General features: G+C 35.8%; 1 protein-coding gene across 18 annotated transcripts in view; it reads left to right on the top strand.

Annotated features, from left to right (window-relative positions):
• Wnk1 (WNK lysine deficient protein kinase 1) overlaps positions 1 to 16,857 on the top strand; it is a 130,199-nt gene that overhangs the window by 36,481 nt on the left and 76,861 nt on the right. For all 18 annotated transcript variants that reach the window (XM_005395993.2, XM_005395992.2, XM_005396003.2 and 15 more), the window contains exon 2: positions 8,419 to 8,591. In XM_005395993.2, the coding sequence (XP_005396050.1) occupies positions 8,419 to 8,591 (173 nt within the window). The remainder of the gene's footprint in view (positions 1 to 8,418; positions 8,592 to 16,857) is intronic.

The raw sequence follows: 16,857 nt of genomic DNA, 5'->3' as shown, positions 1-16,857 counted from the left end.
TTTTTTTGGTTTTTCTCCGGTACCGGGAACCGAACTCACGACCTTGCGCTTGCCAGGCAGGCGCTTTGCCGCTGAGCTAAATCCCCAGCCCCTTGACAAATAATTTTAAAAACCCAGCTATTCCTCTTGATCTGTATGCTTGTGTTAGCTTTGATACACTTTACCGCTGTCTTAGAAGTTATGTACCTCTCTGAGATACTTTATGGACTATGGTTACATTTTTAAAAAAAAAAGATTTAGTTATAGATGGGACAAGTTGACACATTTTGAAAGAAACCTAAAATTATTTGCTTGGATATTTCCTCTACTTAGTGATTTTCTGTTCTCATGCAACTAGGATTGGACATGTAGCTCAGTGGTAGAGTCCTTGCCTGGTGGCTCTGGGGTTGATCACTAGTACTGCAAAAGAACAACAAAAGCAAGAAACAAAAATGTAAACAAGGTTCTTAGACTCTTTAAAATAATTTATCTCCAGATAGGATAAAAATCTACATTACATACATACATCATCCATAGGTAACTTCCAGGCAGAATTAGAAATCAGAAATATTAATATTGACGTGAACTGTTAGATTGCCATTCAGTATTCTGAAGGAAAATTAGCTGTAGGTTTCTGATGAGGAAGTAGTCCACTGGGTTTTTTTCCTCTTGATTTATCCTATACTGTAAATAGTAGTTGATGGCTTTTTTACAAAGCACTTTTATTTTTAAAAATCAAAATTTTGGTTGTGATCTTTGCAAGTTGGTCACAGTGTCTAGGTTGTATCAGGCTTACTGAGACTTAAAGATTCAATTTTCACCCCTTTTAAAGTCAGAAATTTTTTATTCTTGGGGAAGTACTTAAGTGCCTATGTGCATGCATGTTCATACACACAGACTTTTGAGGGGAAGGGGAAAACATGAATTTATTCAACAAATAGATATCGAACAAGACACTGTGCTAAGTTGTCATGTGGTAAAGGTAGGACACTGAAAAGTCATTTTGTCACTGCCTTTTCACAGAAAAGCCTTTGAAACCTTATTCTTTGGGGATAAAATTCATTGTTGCTTGTTATTAATAGCTAGGAAAGAGGTGTGTACTGTACATGGTTTGTATAAATGTTTAATCAGGTTGGGGAGTGCATGACTTAACCTAGAATGAGGGGGAGCTATATGGGAAGGTGTCCTCAAGGAGCTGACATCATCTGGTTGAACTGAATGACTGGGCAAAATCAAGAGAAAAGGAGTCATGGCCACGACTAATAAAATCCCTGAGCACCAGACCTAAACGAGCCCAGAGCCAGTATACAGGGATATACATAACCCAGAACTGAGAATAGATGGGATTCTTCACAGACAAGTCACAGCTTAAGCTAAGCCTGTTGTACAGTACTATAAATCACAAGAAGAAACAACTGTGAATAAATAGCAGCAAAAATTTTTGGTAAAATTAGATTCCTGGTACCCAGACAAAAGTGATACTGAATTGAACATCTAAAGTATGTATATTTTAAGATGGACACTGTTTACACCTATAGTCCCAGCTACTTAGGAGTCTGAGACAAGAGGATCACTTGAGCCTAGGAACTTGGGGGCCAGTCTGAGCACAGTGTGAGGGACACCCCCCCCCCCGCATGCCACCGACATGCAAATTTTTTTTTGTGACAAGGTCTCACTGTATCGTCCAGGGTGACCTCAAATTTGTGGTGATCCTCCTGCCTCAGCCTCCAAGTGCTGGAGTTACAGGCATGAGCCACCACGCCCGGCCCAAATATCTTCAAAAGACTTTAAAAGGACTCAGAGCAAAATATTCAAGATGCTATTGGGAGTTGTGGTGCAGAGAATAATTGATTTGATAATGAAACTAAAATACCCTGAAGTTAAATACTAAATGAAAAGTACTATCTTAAGTCATCTGGCCTCTGGTAGTGTGACCTCTCTTATGGCTTAGTACCCTCTGAGAAGTACATGTTTTGAGAAATAACCAAGGATACAGTAACTATGCTGCTGTGAACCTGAGTCTTGGTGGAAAGGGTTGTAATTTTATGGACAGAGAATACAGCTCCTATTTGAGGGTTAGAATAAAAGTGATAAAGGTTGTGAAAGGAGGTTTTTGTGAAACTTTGAGATAGGCCAGTCTTGTGATAATTTGGAGGTGGAGCAAGATTCTGAGCAGGAGGAAGCTCCTAGAAGTATGGGAGAAAACCTGTCTGCCCCTAAGCAGGAGTGGAGTGGAGATTGGAGGGTATCAATGTAATTGTTAATTAAACTGTCAGGCTTTATTCATATTCCATCTGTAGAGTTACTGCTGAGTGAGGAAGGACAAATCCATCTACATGCCACACCCCTCCTTTGGGCCTGGTGGAAGGTCTGGAGAAATCTCTCTCCCACTGAAGCCTTTAGTGTGTGCCTCTTTCCTCATCCTCTTCCTTCCCCCTCCTGCTGCCTAATAAGGAGAGGAGGAACTGGAGTGGTGACTGGAGTTTCTTTATTGAACCTTTTCATTGGGCGCTTTTAGTGATTTGAGTGCTTAACCCTCTGGTTTATTTTCTTTATGATCAAAATATATGGTAAATGCTTAAAGTTATTATTAAGTAAAAGACAAAGTGCCATTAATCCTTCTAAAAATACTGGCCTTTGCTTCAGACACACTTATTCCAGTTCTTACCACTTCCTGAAGCAGTTCTAGGAGAGAGAAAGAGAGAGAACATGTGGGTTTAAAAAAATAGTACAGTGAATGTTAGTGCCATGTGCCATCATCCAACAAAATGCAGGCTTATAAGAACGTTATAGTACGTCCTAACTGACTTTATTCACTACATGTGGCACTGGGCTACTTCTGGCTCTCCCTGAATATCCAAATGACCATTGTCTTGGTTATTTTTCTCTCATTGCTGGGACAAAATACCTGACGCCCAAAATTAAGGAAGGAAAGGTTTATTTCGCTTACAGTTTGTGGAGGTTTTAGTCCATACTTGGCAGGTTACAAGGCAGAGTGGCACATGGCAGAGGGCTACAGCTCATCGTAGCAGAACACAGCAAAGCAACAAGCACAAAAGCCAGGAGTGGCCGCAAGCAGCCTCTTCCTCTCCCTTACATATGCAAACTATCCACCCCAGGGCGGGTGTAGCTCTCACACCCATAATCAATCAGGCTCTAAAAGCCTGCCCCATGACTGCCCCATGCATGAGGCTTTGGGGGGACACCCAGACACAAACCACAACAACTGTGAAAGGTCAGTGTTTTGAATTGATTGAGGACATTGAGGCAGCAACAACAGTGAAACTAAAGATGCAAAAGACTTCCAGGCTGCTTCAGAAAGTGGCAAGAATGGCGGGACAAGTATATTCAAAGTTAGAGAGGGAGTAATTTGAGGGAAAGCAATGGTAAGGGTATGTCTTACTGATATAGAGGAAACAATATATAACTCCCAATTTAGCACGTCACATATACCAAGTTCATGTTCCCAAAATCAAAGAATGAATTGTAAGGAACAACTGATGTTAACAGTAGGAAAAATTTAATGAACAAGACAGCTCTTAAGAGATAGGAGGGGACCCAAAAGTGGGTCGTCAACAAGCCCACCTGTCAAAAGAAGTTTTATAGAGCAAAATCACAAGGTGGGTACAAAATCTTGAGGTGATATAACATGGGTCAAAACTGATCAGTAAGATTACAAGTGTAGTTGCTTAAGTAATATTGATTCAGTGGGGAAGCAAGTCACACCGTAAGTATACATGGAGAGAATAAATACCTTTCTGAATACCTTTTCAGGAAGGAGTGAATCAGGAGGTGTACTGGTTACCCACCTGGATGACTCATGTCTGTCTAGCCTTTATTGAACCAGGTGATACCGATTATAGTATATTGCTTATCCTTGGGGAGGCATGGAGGCTGGTCATTCCATCCTTATCTTGCGGCCTGGCCTGCAATAGATGCACCTCCAGCCACAGTTATTATGTGTTCTCATCATCTGCTCTGACTCCCTCGATGGGAGTAATACATCTACCTAAATTAACTGTCTATACTATTACTATAATAGTAAAAAATTTTAAATGTTGCAAATGTTAATAAACTTTAAAAAAATTAACATTTACAACATTTAATTTTTTTTTTTTTTTTTTTTTTTTTTTTTTTTTTTACTTTGTATATCCCCTCATCTGTGTCTTAGCCTGCACAGACTTGTATGGTCAGTTGAAAATATCTAGTTTATGTTCATGACTTTCTTATTTCTGGAGCAGGGATTGAGGCCCTTCCACACGTCTTCCATCCCCTCTTCTAAACCTTGTGATTCAGCTAATAATAATAATAATAATAATAATTAATAAAAAGAACCAATATGCTGATTAGGTGTAGTAACAGAGCAGAGAATTATTGAACAAGAAGGTAGGTCTAAAAACACTGTGCAGAAAGAGGCAGAGAAAGAAATGGAAAAAGAGAAGTTCAGTGATAATAAGGCTAGAATACACATTTAAAGTCTTTCATATAAGACAATGGTTATTTGGTACACACCTGTTAATTCCAGCTTTTGGGGAGGCTGGGGTGGAAAAATTACTAGTTTGAGGCCAGCCTTGGCAATTTAGTAAGAGAGAGAGGGAGAGGGAAGGTAAGAATGAGAATGCATTGAAGGATGGGACAAGGGGGTGGTCCAAAAGATAATAATTAAGAGTTTTCCTGATTTGAAGACACATACTGGGAACTTTGGCTTTAAAAGCACAGTTCACCCCCATTATGTGTAAATAAAAGTAGATGCAGGGTAGTGAAGATGCAGAGCGTAGTAGAAAAAAGAGGTCTTCAGAGCAAGCAGAGGAAAAAAACAGATCAACCTACAGCTACTGTAGAAGCCAGAACAGCATAAAACAATGTCTTGGAAATGATGAAAGAGAAACCAACCTAGAATTCTAAATCCTCCTAACCTATCATTCAAGAGTGAAGATGAAATAAACTTTTAATATAACCTAGGATTCTTCCACTAATGGATATTCGTTGATAGAATTTTGAAAAAGTATATTTCATTTGAAAGACGAAAGTTGAGCCTAGAAAAAAGGAATAAAAAGCAAAATGGCATAGAGAGCCAAGATTATGTGGGTAAATATAAATAAGAGTATTCTGTTAAATAATAATAAAAGTAACTGGTTGGATAATAAGGTAGAATAAAAATATTAGGTGATATAATGTATAAAATGGGGTAGGGTGATAGGAATAGTGGGTTTTAAAATATGCAACTTGTGCTTCATTTAAAAAATAATATATGCTACTTGTAGAGAAAAAGTTATTGAATAACAAACAGAATATACTTTCTCAGTGTAATCCAAGTAATGTACCTTTAATTAAACATAATAGTCTGATAGGGTTTTTGTTTTGTTTGTTTTTGTTTTATTGAGATAAGGTCTCACTGTGTTGTCTAGGCTGACCTCTAACACCTGGGCTCAAGTGGTCGAGCCTCAGCCTCCCAGGTAACTGGGGGGGCTGTAGGCATATTCTGAGTTTTATTTGGTTTATCCTTTATTTTACCCATTGTAAAAGGATCTCTTCTGGGAAAAAAAGTCAAGATGATTTCAAATATTACACTGTAGCGGGTGTAAGAGGAAATTGCCCTACCAGGCATCCATTGTTTTAAAGCTACAGTAATTAAGAAAGTGTGACATTAGTACAGGAATAGACCATTGAAATAGAATGTAGAGTCCAGAAATAAAATTACACTTGAGCAAAAAATGACATGGTGCATGTAAGGCTAGGAAAACTTGTTCATGAAATGGTACTGGAGGTATTGATTGATACAGAAAACAAATAACAATCCCTCTCTTACCTAACCAGATAAATTCCTCACCAGATAGATTCCCCAGACATAGCAGACAAAACCTTTATATTTTAAAAAGGAAAAAAATTCATCGTCATTGTATCTTGAATGACTGAAGGGACACTATAACCTACAGAGTAAAAGATAGATTAAATTTTATTGAAATAAAACATCTGTAACTCAAAAGACATCATAAAAAAGGTGACAATACAAAGCACAAATTAAAAAAAAGATCATAGTGACACCAGGCATGGTGGCACACACCTGTAATCTCAGTACTCTGTAGGCAGAAGCAGGATGATTGCTGTGAGTTGCAGGCTACCTTGGACTACATAGTGAGACCCTGTGTCAAAAACAAAAAAAAAATTAGGACTCTGAAATCAATAAAGGATTAGTATCAGAGTATGTAAATGAAACCCTATAAATCAGATAAAGAAGCAAATGAAATGATTGGCAGTCCATAGAAGAAGAATTTCAAATAGTCTGGAAAGAATACAAAAGAAGTTGCTCACAGTTACCCTGGCAACAGGGTATGATTTTATACCCATTAAACTGGCAAAAAGTTCATATTTAATATTACCAACTGTACTGAGCATATGAAACAATGTTAGTGACCTTTGTATAGTTACTAGGAGGGTGTCATAGTACATTAGGCTCGCTATAATGAAATGCCTTACACAGAGTTGATACATAAATAATAGAAATTATTTATCACTGTTTGGAGCCTGGGAAGTTGAAGCCTGGGTTCCATGTCTACTTCACTGCTGCACCTTCACAGGGTAGAAGAGGCTGAAGGGATTAACTGGCTCTCTCGAGCCCTGTGGGAAGGTCACTAATCATCTCCAAAAGACCCTGCCTCCTAATACCATCATTTTGAGGGTCAGGATTTAATACGAATCATTTAGACAGTAACAAAAGTACATAAAAGTGCAAAGGAAACTATGTTAAAATAATAATTGTTTTTTCAAAAGCTTATAATACAGTTTTCAGGTTTTTTTACATAGTAAGATCTACTGGGAAGTCTAGTAGCTACCATAATTTCAAGTGGTGATTAGCATAAATATTTTGAGATACCCATTTGCTATGTGACAGGAGTATATGTAGGTCTGTCAGTGACAAAACCATGGCTAATGCTATTTAGGTTTTATATATGTAATTCAAGAAAACATTAAATTTTAATTCAAGATTAACCAAAGATAAGGATGTTTTCACACAAGTTTGTAAATCTACCTTAACAGTGTTTGTGGACCACATATTAAAAACCCAGATCCTATAGACAGTTATATATACATACCCAAGAAGATTAACATTGAAGCTGAGGGTTGTGCACCAACCTGTAATCCCAGCACTCTGGGAAGCTGAGAGGCAGAAAGGTTGCAAGTTCTAGCCCAGCCCAGCCAATTTAGTGATTTAGCAAGACCTTGTCTCAAAATAAAGAAAAATAAGAAAAAGGACTGGGGATATATCTCAGTTTGAAGACCTTGGATTCCACTGCTAGTACTGGAAAAGAAAAAAATCGCACATTATTACAGTATTGTAGTGGCAACAAATGAGGAAGGACCTAAAGAGTCTTTAAAGGCCAGGCATAGTAGCGCACGCCTGTAATCCCAGCACTCAGGAGGCTGAGACAGAAGGATTGCTGCATTTGAGGCCAGCCTGGGATACAAAGTGAGTTCAAGGCCACCTGAAGTGCACAGTGAAACCCTGTGTCAAAAAGACCAAAAAAAAGTGATTATTGATTGTGTGGATTCTGATATATTCAGAGATTTCATAAAAGTACAAAAAGCCATTATATATGTAAATACCGGACAGTGACTATTCAAGTGTAAGGTGTAGGTATGAAGAAGGCAGACTACTTACATATGGGGGTCTTAATTTAGATCTATCATGTTTAAATATTTAACAGTATAACAGACCTATTTTATACCTGAAATAGTTCATGCTTACAGAAAGTTTTAAATTTAATTCACAGAACAATGAAAAATTTGTGTGTGTGAGGTGTTATCAAAGGGCAAATAACAAATTTCATGCATTCCGTACTTCATCTCAGGTAAGAGGCCAAGGGAGGATCAGATACTAAACATGTGATTAAAACATACTTACTAGATAATTAATGCAAAAATCCAATGAGGTGGTGTTAAAAATTTATAAAGAAGGGGCTGGGGATTTAGCTCAGCGGCAAGGTCGTGAGTTCAGTTCCCGGTACCGGAGAAAACCCCCCCCCCAAAAAAAAAATTTATAAAGAAAATTCTAATTAACGCAAAGATAGGACTATTAATTTTATTTAGATCTTTTCTGCTTCCCAGTTCAGTACCTATTCCTTGACATTAAATTGCTTATCTCTAGCTTTAAATCATCAATTTTGGAAGTCATGAGTTCACTCATATTACAAAATGTGACTGTATCTAAGACACATTAGCAGTAGGGATACTAAAATAATCTCAAGCATGGCTTTATAATCCAAAATTTTCTTAAACATACTTTAACCTGTTCACATGTTCTTAAGATTGTTTAATGAGAATTATAAGTAACTTCCGTGTTACTGTTTTAGTGGCATTGCTTATAATTTAACATTTTAATTTAACTATATGACATTTTTATCATTTTAACCCACATTCTGTTTTGGTTTTGGATTTTAGGATCGAAAGTTAACAAAGTCTGAAAGGCAGAGATTTAAAGAAGAGGCTGAAATGTTAAAGGGTCTTCAGCATCCCAATATTGTTCGATTTTATGATTCCTGGGAATCCACAGTGAAAGGAAAGAAATGCATCGTTTTGGTGACTGAACTTATGACATCTGGAACACTTAAAACGTAAGTTTGTCAGCATTATAAAAACAAACCAAGAAGTACAAGAAAATTTTTCCTATTTCAGCCCTACCAAATCTTTTACTGTGAAACCTGAGGAGGGAATAATCTTTCTGTTATTATACTAACATGTTTCCATGCCCACAGAATCTTTTGATGTATAAAGTAATTTGATAATTACTTATTGGTAACATTGAATTGAGACATTATTGCAGAGTAAACCTAGTTATCGAAAGTCATACTGGCATTTCTAAAATTGAATGACTAAGGGACCAGGAATCAAATGTCAGGGTTGCCCTCTAGTGGTAAAAATATTAAAGTTTGTTGGGAAACATCCCAATTATTTTATCACATTGTTTTGGTTTTTGCTGCATCTCTGCGACTGTTGTATCAACTATAGTTTATGCTGTGACAATTTTCACTAAACAATACTTATAGTCCCATTTCCCGTAGCATCATAAATTAAAGCCAAAATAGTTAGAACTGTCATCCCTTTCAGGGAAACACTTAATGTGCAGAAATTCCATTACCTATTTTAAAGGGCTTTAGATGAGAGTTGGAGTCTCATAGAATATCTGTATTCAGAGGGGTGCCTATTGTAAATTACATGGTATAAACTTGGTTTTGTGCTTTTTAAAGCTAATACTACTGAATTGATTAATCTCAGATCTTTTAGTCTTGGCATTTAGTCACTTACTTGAAGCTTTGAAACCTCCAGATTAACATGTGGAAAATCTAACAGATCATCATTTCTCTCCTACCTACTTAATTTCTCTAATAAACTTCTCCAACTTTGTTTATAGCATCACCTTTATCCTGCTCATGCAGGCTTCTTGTTATTTACATACCTGTTTTTTCCCACTGGATTTTACTTCCTGGCATTATCTAAATAAATTAAGGAAAAGTGGTAGCTGTCTTATTTTTTTGTGGGATGTTATTGCATATGGAGTTATTTTCATAATTTATTTTTCAGATTATTAATAGCTAATATATATGAATACAACTGATTTTTATATTGCCTTGCATTCACACAGCATTGCCATATTCTTAGTGTACGCATATGTTGCATTCTGTCTGGTATTTATTTTTTCCTTTCCAGTTTGGAGACCTTTCTTTTTCTGGCCTAATTGTTCTGGATAAAACTTTCAGTGCAATGTTAAATGACAGTTGTTATCCTCTTATTTTTGGTCTTAAGGTAGTCATGAGGGTCAGAGTTTTCAGTCTTTGAAAAATGAATATGATACTAGGTATGGATTTTTCCATTATTTTGTTGCTTTGAGAAAATTCTCTTATTCCTAATTTTCTGAATATTTTTATCATAGAGGGGTGTTACAAATTTTTTCAAATGCTCTATCAGTCGGGGTGGTCATGTGATATTTCCCTTTTTCTTTTAATATGGTAAATTATGCTAATTGATGTTCTTATTTTGAATCAGTGCAGCATTTCATGGATAAATCCCATTTGGTTGTGGTGTATAATTCTTACACTATGCAGTTGGATTTGATTTGCAATTGGATTTGATTTTTGATTATTTTGTTGAGGATTTTTGCATCTTTATTTATAAGGGATATTGGTCTGAGTTTTTGTGGTATCTTTGGTATCAGGGCAATACTGCCCTGCTAGAATGACTTACGAAGTATTTCCACTTCTACTGTTTGGAATAGTTTGACAAGGATTTGTATTAATTTCTCTTTAATTATTTAGTAGAACTCACTAAAGAAGCCATCTGATACTGTACTTGCCTTTGACAGGAGATTTTTTTGGAAGTCTTGTTTTATGCACTTACGTATACTCAGCTTTTGTTGGGCAGTTTATTTTATGTCTGTCTGTTACCTTTAAGTAGTTTATAGTACCCAAGTCTTCTACTTTCTTACTCATATTCTGTCTAGATGTCCTATCTATAATTAAAAATGGAATATGAAAGTCTCCAGATATTACTGCAGAACCTTTTGTAACATTTTTCAGTTCTGTCAGTATTTGTTTCATGTGTTAGGAGCTCTTTGTTTGTATGTTTGCAGTTAAAATATTTTTGTGATGAACTGACCCTTGAGAGGGTAGTGTATCATTTTGATTCCTCTTTCATTTCCTTTGGTGTATAATTTTCAGATATTTTTGTAATGGTTACCTTGAGGATCAGAAGATAAAATTTCTAACAGTCTAGTTAAAAAACCAACAGTAACTGATAATTGACTCTAGCTTCACTAGTATACAAAGTCTGCACCTGTGTAGTTGTACCCTCCTTTTATGTTTTTGTGACACATTTATCTTTGTACCTGTGTGCTTGTCTACAGCCATACCACCCTGAAACTTCCCGATATTGTCTGTACCTGTGTGCCTATTAACATACTTATAGTTATTATTTTAGGCATTTTGCCTTCTAAAATCATGTAGGAAATAAATTATAAATAAAAAATGCATTAATATTGATTTTAATATTTAACTAAGTAGTTATCTTTGCCAGAGATTGTATTTCTATGGTCTCAAGTTACTATCTAGGTCTTAGTCTATTCTGAATGATTCTCTAGCATTTCTTGTAGAGCTGCTGGACTGCTACTTTTCTTTATATGCAAATGCCTCAATTTCCCCTTCATTTGTGAAGTACAATTTTTGCTGGTTATAGAATTATTAATTGGCAGGGTTTGTGTCTTCCTTCAACACTTTGTGTCACCCTACTGTTGCCTGGCCTCCATAGTTTCTGCTGAGAATTTCTTTATATTCTTGTTGGGGTTACTTTGATTATGAGTAACTTCTTTTTTGCTGCTTTCAAAGTTTTCTTATAGTCTTTGTCTTTCAACAGTTTGAATATAATGTGTCTCGTGGATATTTATGCATTTATCTTTCTTGGGGTTTGTTGAGCTTTTTCACTGTTAGATTCGTGTTATTGATCAAATTTGAGAAAGTTGTGTCCATTCTCAACTATTCCTGTTCCTTTAGCTCCTCCTCTTCTGGAACTCTGTCTGTATATGTATTTTTGAGCTTGATGGTTGGGATCTTACAAGTCTTTTAGGCTCTTGTTTATTTTTCTTCATTCGTTTTTCTTTATGCTTCTCAAACTGGATCCATTCAGTTGAGCAATCTTAAAGTTTTGCCTGCTTTTTTTCTTTTTTAATATAGGGTCTCGCCATCCCTGCCTTGGACTCCCAAGATTGCAAGTATGTGCTACCATACTCAGCTAAGTTTGCTGCTGCTTCTGATTATTGAATCTGTAGTTACTGTGTTTTGTGGGTCCCAAATTTTTGTCTCCTTTTTAAATTTTTCTTTGTTGATATTTTCTTTTATTTTAGACCTTTAATACTTAGTCATTATTCTCAATGTTAGTTTTCCAGCTTTTGGAATAGTACTATAATTATCTCCATTTAACTATGAATTGATCTAAATATTTCAGCACCAAAAAGCTGGTAGCTGTAGCTCTGATTATGAGCATGGGACTTTTCTCAGAGTAAATAAAAATCAGTCATAATGAAGGACCCTATTTCTGAGATTTTTTTAAAATATCCTATATATGCTGATAGTACATGCTGTGCCTGGCTGCCACATTTCTCCCTCTAGATGATTGTCGTGGTTATAACTAAAAGTCTTACTGTTTGCATAACTTATTTTCACCCTATGTAGCTTCTCTATTTTTTCAAAATTTATTTTAAAAATAAAAGAAGGAAAACATATTTTAGTTTCTGTAAATTTGGAAAAATTCCATTTGTGGTTATACTAGGAATATGATCCCTTCTTGTATATAGTCTGTCTTGCAAACAGACCTATAATAATCTTGCTTATACATGTGTCCTGTAGACTAGGTCTCTAAAATGAAATGTGAATCAAAGCATATGTGATTTTCTTTTTAATAGCAGTTGTGAAGAGGATTCCCCCCCCCCCCTTTGGACTAGATAATCTTGAGAGTCTTTACCAAAATGGTAAGATTTAAACTAGGATATAAAGGATATACTGGTTTTCTATAAATGGAGAGATGCTTTGAGGAAATAAAATAGAGACTATAAAGTTAACTCTGTGAGCTAACCTTTTGGTTAAAAATGGGAAATTTATGGGGAGACATGACATAAGGCTCCCAATGTCATAAAATTTTTCAAGTATACAGAGACGTTTAAAGAATTATGATTAACAGCCACGTATTCACTCTTTAGTTTCTGTCATTATTAACTTTTTCTACTTTGCCTTTTCACATTATATCTGCCTGTTCATCCATCAAAAGTCTGTTGTGTTTACTCCCAAGTCAGTAATAATCAGTATGCTTCACCCATAAACACTTCAGGATGCATTTCATTAATTACAGTTCCAGCATTTAACTTTTCACCCCCACAGTGAAACTAACATACAGTAGAGTATAAATCACAATTGTATGGTCCACGGAGGTTTTTACTTTTTGTTTACAGTACTAAGGATTGAACCCATGTCTTTTTATCAATGAGCTACACCCTCAACCCTTCAAAATTTTACCTTGAGACAGGGTCTTGCTCAGTTGCCCATGCTGGCCTCAACCTTGTAATCCTCTGTATATCCTTGCCTTACGACAAAGGCATTCACTTTTGTAACCAAACCATTTCCATCATATTAGAAAATGCTTATGACCTTTTACAGGACTGTCCTCTACTCTCCAAAGGTAACTTTTGATGTGTTTTTTAAAGATAAAAAAATTTTAATTGATATATACAAATTGTACTTACTTAGAAGGTGGCAATGATGCTTCAGTACATGTGTACTTTGTATAACGTTCACATCAGGGTGAGCATATGAAACATTTATCATTTCTTCATGATAAAACATTCAAAATCCTTTCTTCTAGCTGTTTTCAAATCTACAGTACATTTTCATTATATAGTCATCCTACTGTGCATGAGAGTACTAGAACTTGTTTTTCCTATTGAACTATATAATGAGGTACCCATTGACCAACATTTCCTTATCCCTCCCTCCCAGCTTTCTGTAACCTCTAATAACCACTCTTTCACTCTGAATCTCTGTGAGATAAATGTTTTTTGTATTACACATGAGTGAGATCATGTAATATTTGTCTTTTCATGCCTGGCTTACTTCATATAACATATGACCTCCAGTCCCATCATGTAATGACAAAATTTCACTCTTTTCTCCTTAATAATATTTTCATCTCTGTGTGTGTGTGTATAATCTTTTCTTTTCTTTTTTTTCTTTTTTCCTTTTTTTTTTTTTTTTTTTTTTTTTTTTTTTTTTTCTGTCTTTTTGAGACAAGGTCTTGCTATGCAGTTCAGGCTGGCCTTGAGCTCCCTTTGTAGCCCAGGCTGTCTTGAACTGGCAATGATCCTCCTGCCTCAGTCTGCCAAGTGCTGGGATTACAGGCGTGAGCCACCACGCCTGGAAATATTTTCTTTATCTTCTCATCATTTGATACTCAGGTTGTTTCTGTTTCTATTCGGTGAATAGAGTTGGAATAAACGTGGGAATGAGACGTCTCTTCAACATACGGGTTTCATTTCTTCTATATGAAATCCCAGTAGTGAGATTACTAGTTCTATATTTAATATCCATAGCAATCGCTATACTATTTTCCGTAACAGATGTATTGATTTACACTCCTGTCTTATAAGGATTCCATTTGTTCACATCTTCACCAGCACATGAGTCTTTTGTCTTTTTGTAAGTCATTCTAACTAGAATGAGATGATTTTGATTTGCGTTGTGGTTTTGCATCTTCCTGATGATTGATGTATTTTTTATATATATCTAGTTAGCTGTTTGTGTTTTCTTTCGCCCATCTTTCAATTAGATTTTTTTGTTTCTCTTTTGCTATTGTTTGATTTCTGCAATACCCTGGAAATTAAGCCTTTGTCATATGTGTAGCTTGCAAGTATTTTCTACCATCCTATAGGTTGTTCATTTTGCTCTGTAGAGTTTTTTTAGTTTGATGTAATCCCATTTGTCTGTTTTGCATTTGTTGCCTATGTTTTGGGGGTGTTACCCTAAATCCTTTCCTATTCCTATTTCCTGAAGTGTTTCACTTACGTTTTTCTTCTAGTAGTTTTATGTCTTACTTCTAAGTCTGTAATCACTTTGAAGTGATTTTTGAAACTAGAAATAAGGATCTAGTTTCATTCTTTTGCATGTATATATCCAGTTTTCCCAGGACCATTTATTGAAAAGACTGTCCTTCAATGTGTGCTCCTAGCCCCTTTGTCAAAGATCATCCCCTGTAGCTGTATGGGTCTCTTCCATGTCCTGTTCCAATGATTGGTCTGAGTACCTGTTTCATATCAATATTACGCTGTTTTGATTACTGTAGCTTTATAGAATGTTTTGAAGTCAGGTAGTATAATGCCTCCTGCTTTGGTCTTTTTTCCTCAGGATTCCTCTGTCTATTCAGGTGTTTCTGTGGTTCCATACAAATTGTAGGATTTTTTTTTCTAGTTCTTCAAAGAATATCTGGTAGTTTGATAGGGATTCCATTGAGTATTGAGAGTGGTTTAGTACTGTTGCCCTTTTAACAATATTGATTCTTCAGTCTTTGAGCAAGTGATGTCTTTTCCTTCAGTATTATGTTCTCTTCAGTTTTTTCAGCTATGTTTTATGGTTTTCATTGTACAGTATAGCAATCTTTCCTTCTTTGGTTAAATTTATCCCTAAGTTTTGTTTTGTTTGTAGCTATTATAAAGGAGTTGCATTCTTAATTACTTTTTCATAGAAATGCTACTGATTTTTATATGTTGATTTTGTATCCTGCAATTTTGCTGAATTTATTGTTTCTAATAGTTTGTTGGTAGACTCTTTGGAAAATTGCATATCCTTGTGTTGTTCCAGATCTTAGAAAAAAAGCTTTCAGTTTTTCCTCATAGTATGATGTTAACTGTTAGCTTTTCATACATGATCTTTATTTACTATATTGAGGTATATATTCCTTTGATACCTAATTTGTTCAGCTTTTATCATGAAGGGAAGTTGAATTTAATAAAATCCTTTTTCTGCATTTTTGAGATGATCATGAGGGTTTTGGCCTTCATTTTGTTGGTGAGGAGTATCATTTTATTTATATATGTCAAACCATCCTTCTGTCTTCAAGCAGAATTCCATTTAGTCATGGTGAATAGTGCTTTTAATGTACTGTTGGATTTGGCTTGTAGAGGAGTTTTGCATCTATTTCATCAGATACTGTGACAGTAGCTTGCTCTCTCTTTTTTGGAATAGTGATATCTTTGGTTTTAGTGTCAGGGTAACACTGGTCTTGTATAGAGTGAGTTTGAAAACATTCCCTCTTCAGTTTTTAAAATAGTTTGAGAAGAATTGGTACTAATTCTTCTTTAAATGTTTGGTAGAACTTAGCAGTAAGTTCTTGGGCTTCTCTTTGATGGGAGATTTTTAAATTATTGATTCAGTCTCATTACTTTTTAAGTCTGTTGGAGTCATCTCCTGCTCTTTCTCCTCCTCCCTCCTCCTCCTTCCTCCTCCTTTTTCCTCCTCCTCTTTCTTCTTGTTCTCCTCTTCCTCCTCCTCCTCTTTCCTCCTCTTTCTTCGTGTTCTCCTCTTCCTCCTCCTTCTCCTCCTCTTTCTTCGTGTTCTCCTCTTCCTCCTCCTCCTCCATCATCCTGAGGCAGGGCAGGGACAGGGGAGGGGGGAGGAGGCGGTGGCCCCCTGCCATCCTCCTGCCTCAGCCTCCCATGTGCTGGGATTACAGGTGTACACCATCATGCCCAGCTCATTCAAGTTTTCTATTTCATCATGATTCAGTTTTAGTAAGATATATATGTCCACAAATTCGACCATTTCTTCTAAGTTATCAAGTCTGCTGATTTGTAGTTATTCATAACAGCCTCAAGTAATCCTTTGTATTTCGGTGGTGTCAGTTGTAGTGTTTCCTTTTTTGCCTCTAATTTTGAATATTTTCTCCTTTTCTATTAGTCATTAGTCTTGCTAAGGATTTGTCAATGTTGCCTATCTTTTTGAAAAACCAACTCTTTGTTGCATTGATATTTCATTTTTTAAAAAGTCTATTTCATTTTATTTCTGCTCTATTTTTTGTACTCATTTTGGGTTTGGTCTGTTCTTGGTTTTTCTAGTTTTTTTATGATACACTGTTAGATTTTGAATTTGAGATCCTTCTGCATTTTTGTTGTAGCATTGATTGCTATAAATGTCACTCGGTACTGCTTTTGCACTATCCTACAGGTTTTGGTATGTTTGGTGTGTTTCTATTGTCATTTCTTTTGAGAAATTTTTAAAATTTATTTTTAATGTCTTCATTGATTCATTGGTTATTCAGAGTAAGTTGTTTAATTTCTTTTTTTTTTTTTTT

This window comes from Chinchilla lanigera, unplaced genomic scaffold (genome assembly GCF_000276665.1).
Source record: "Chinchilla lanigera isolate Chin_1 unplaced genomic scaffold, ChiLan1.0 scaffold00053, whole genome shotgun sequence".
Taxonomy (NCBI): domain Eukaryota; kingdom Metazoa; phylum Chordata; class Mammalia; order Rodentia; family Chinchillidae; genus Chinchilla; species Chinchilla lanigera.
Note: the sequence above shows the minus strand (reverse complement) of the source record. Positions and strands in the feature narration are given on the sequence as shown.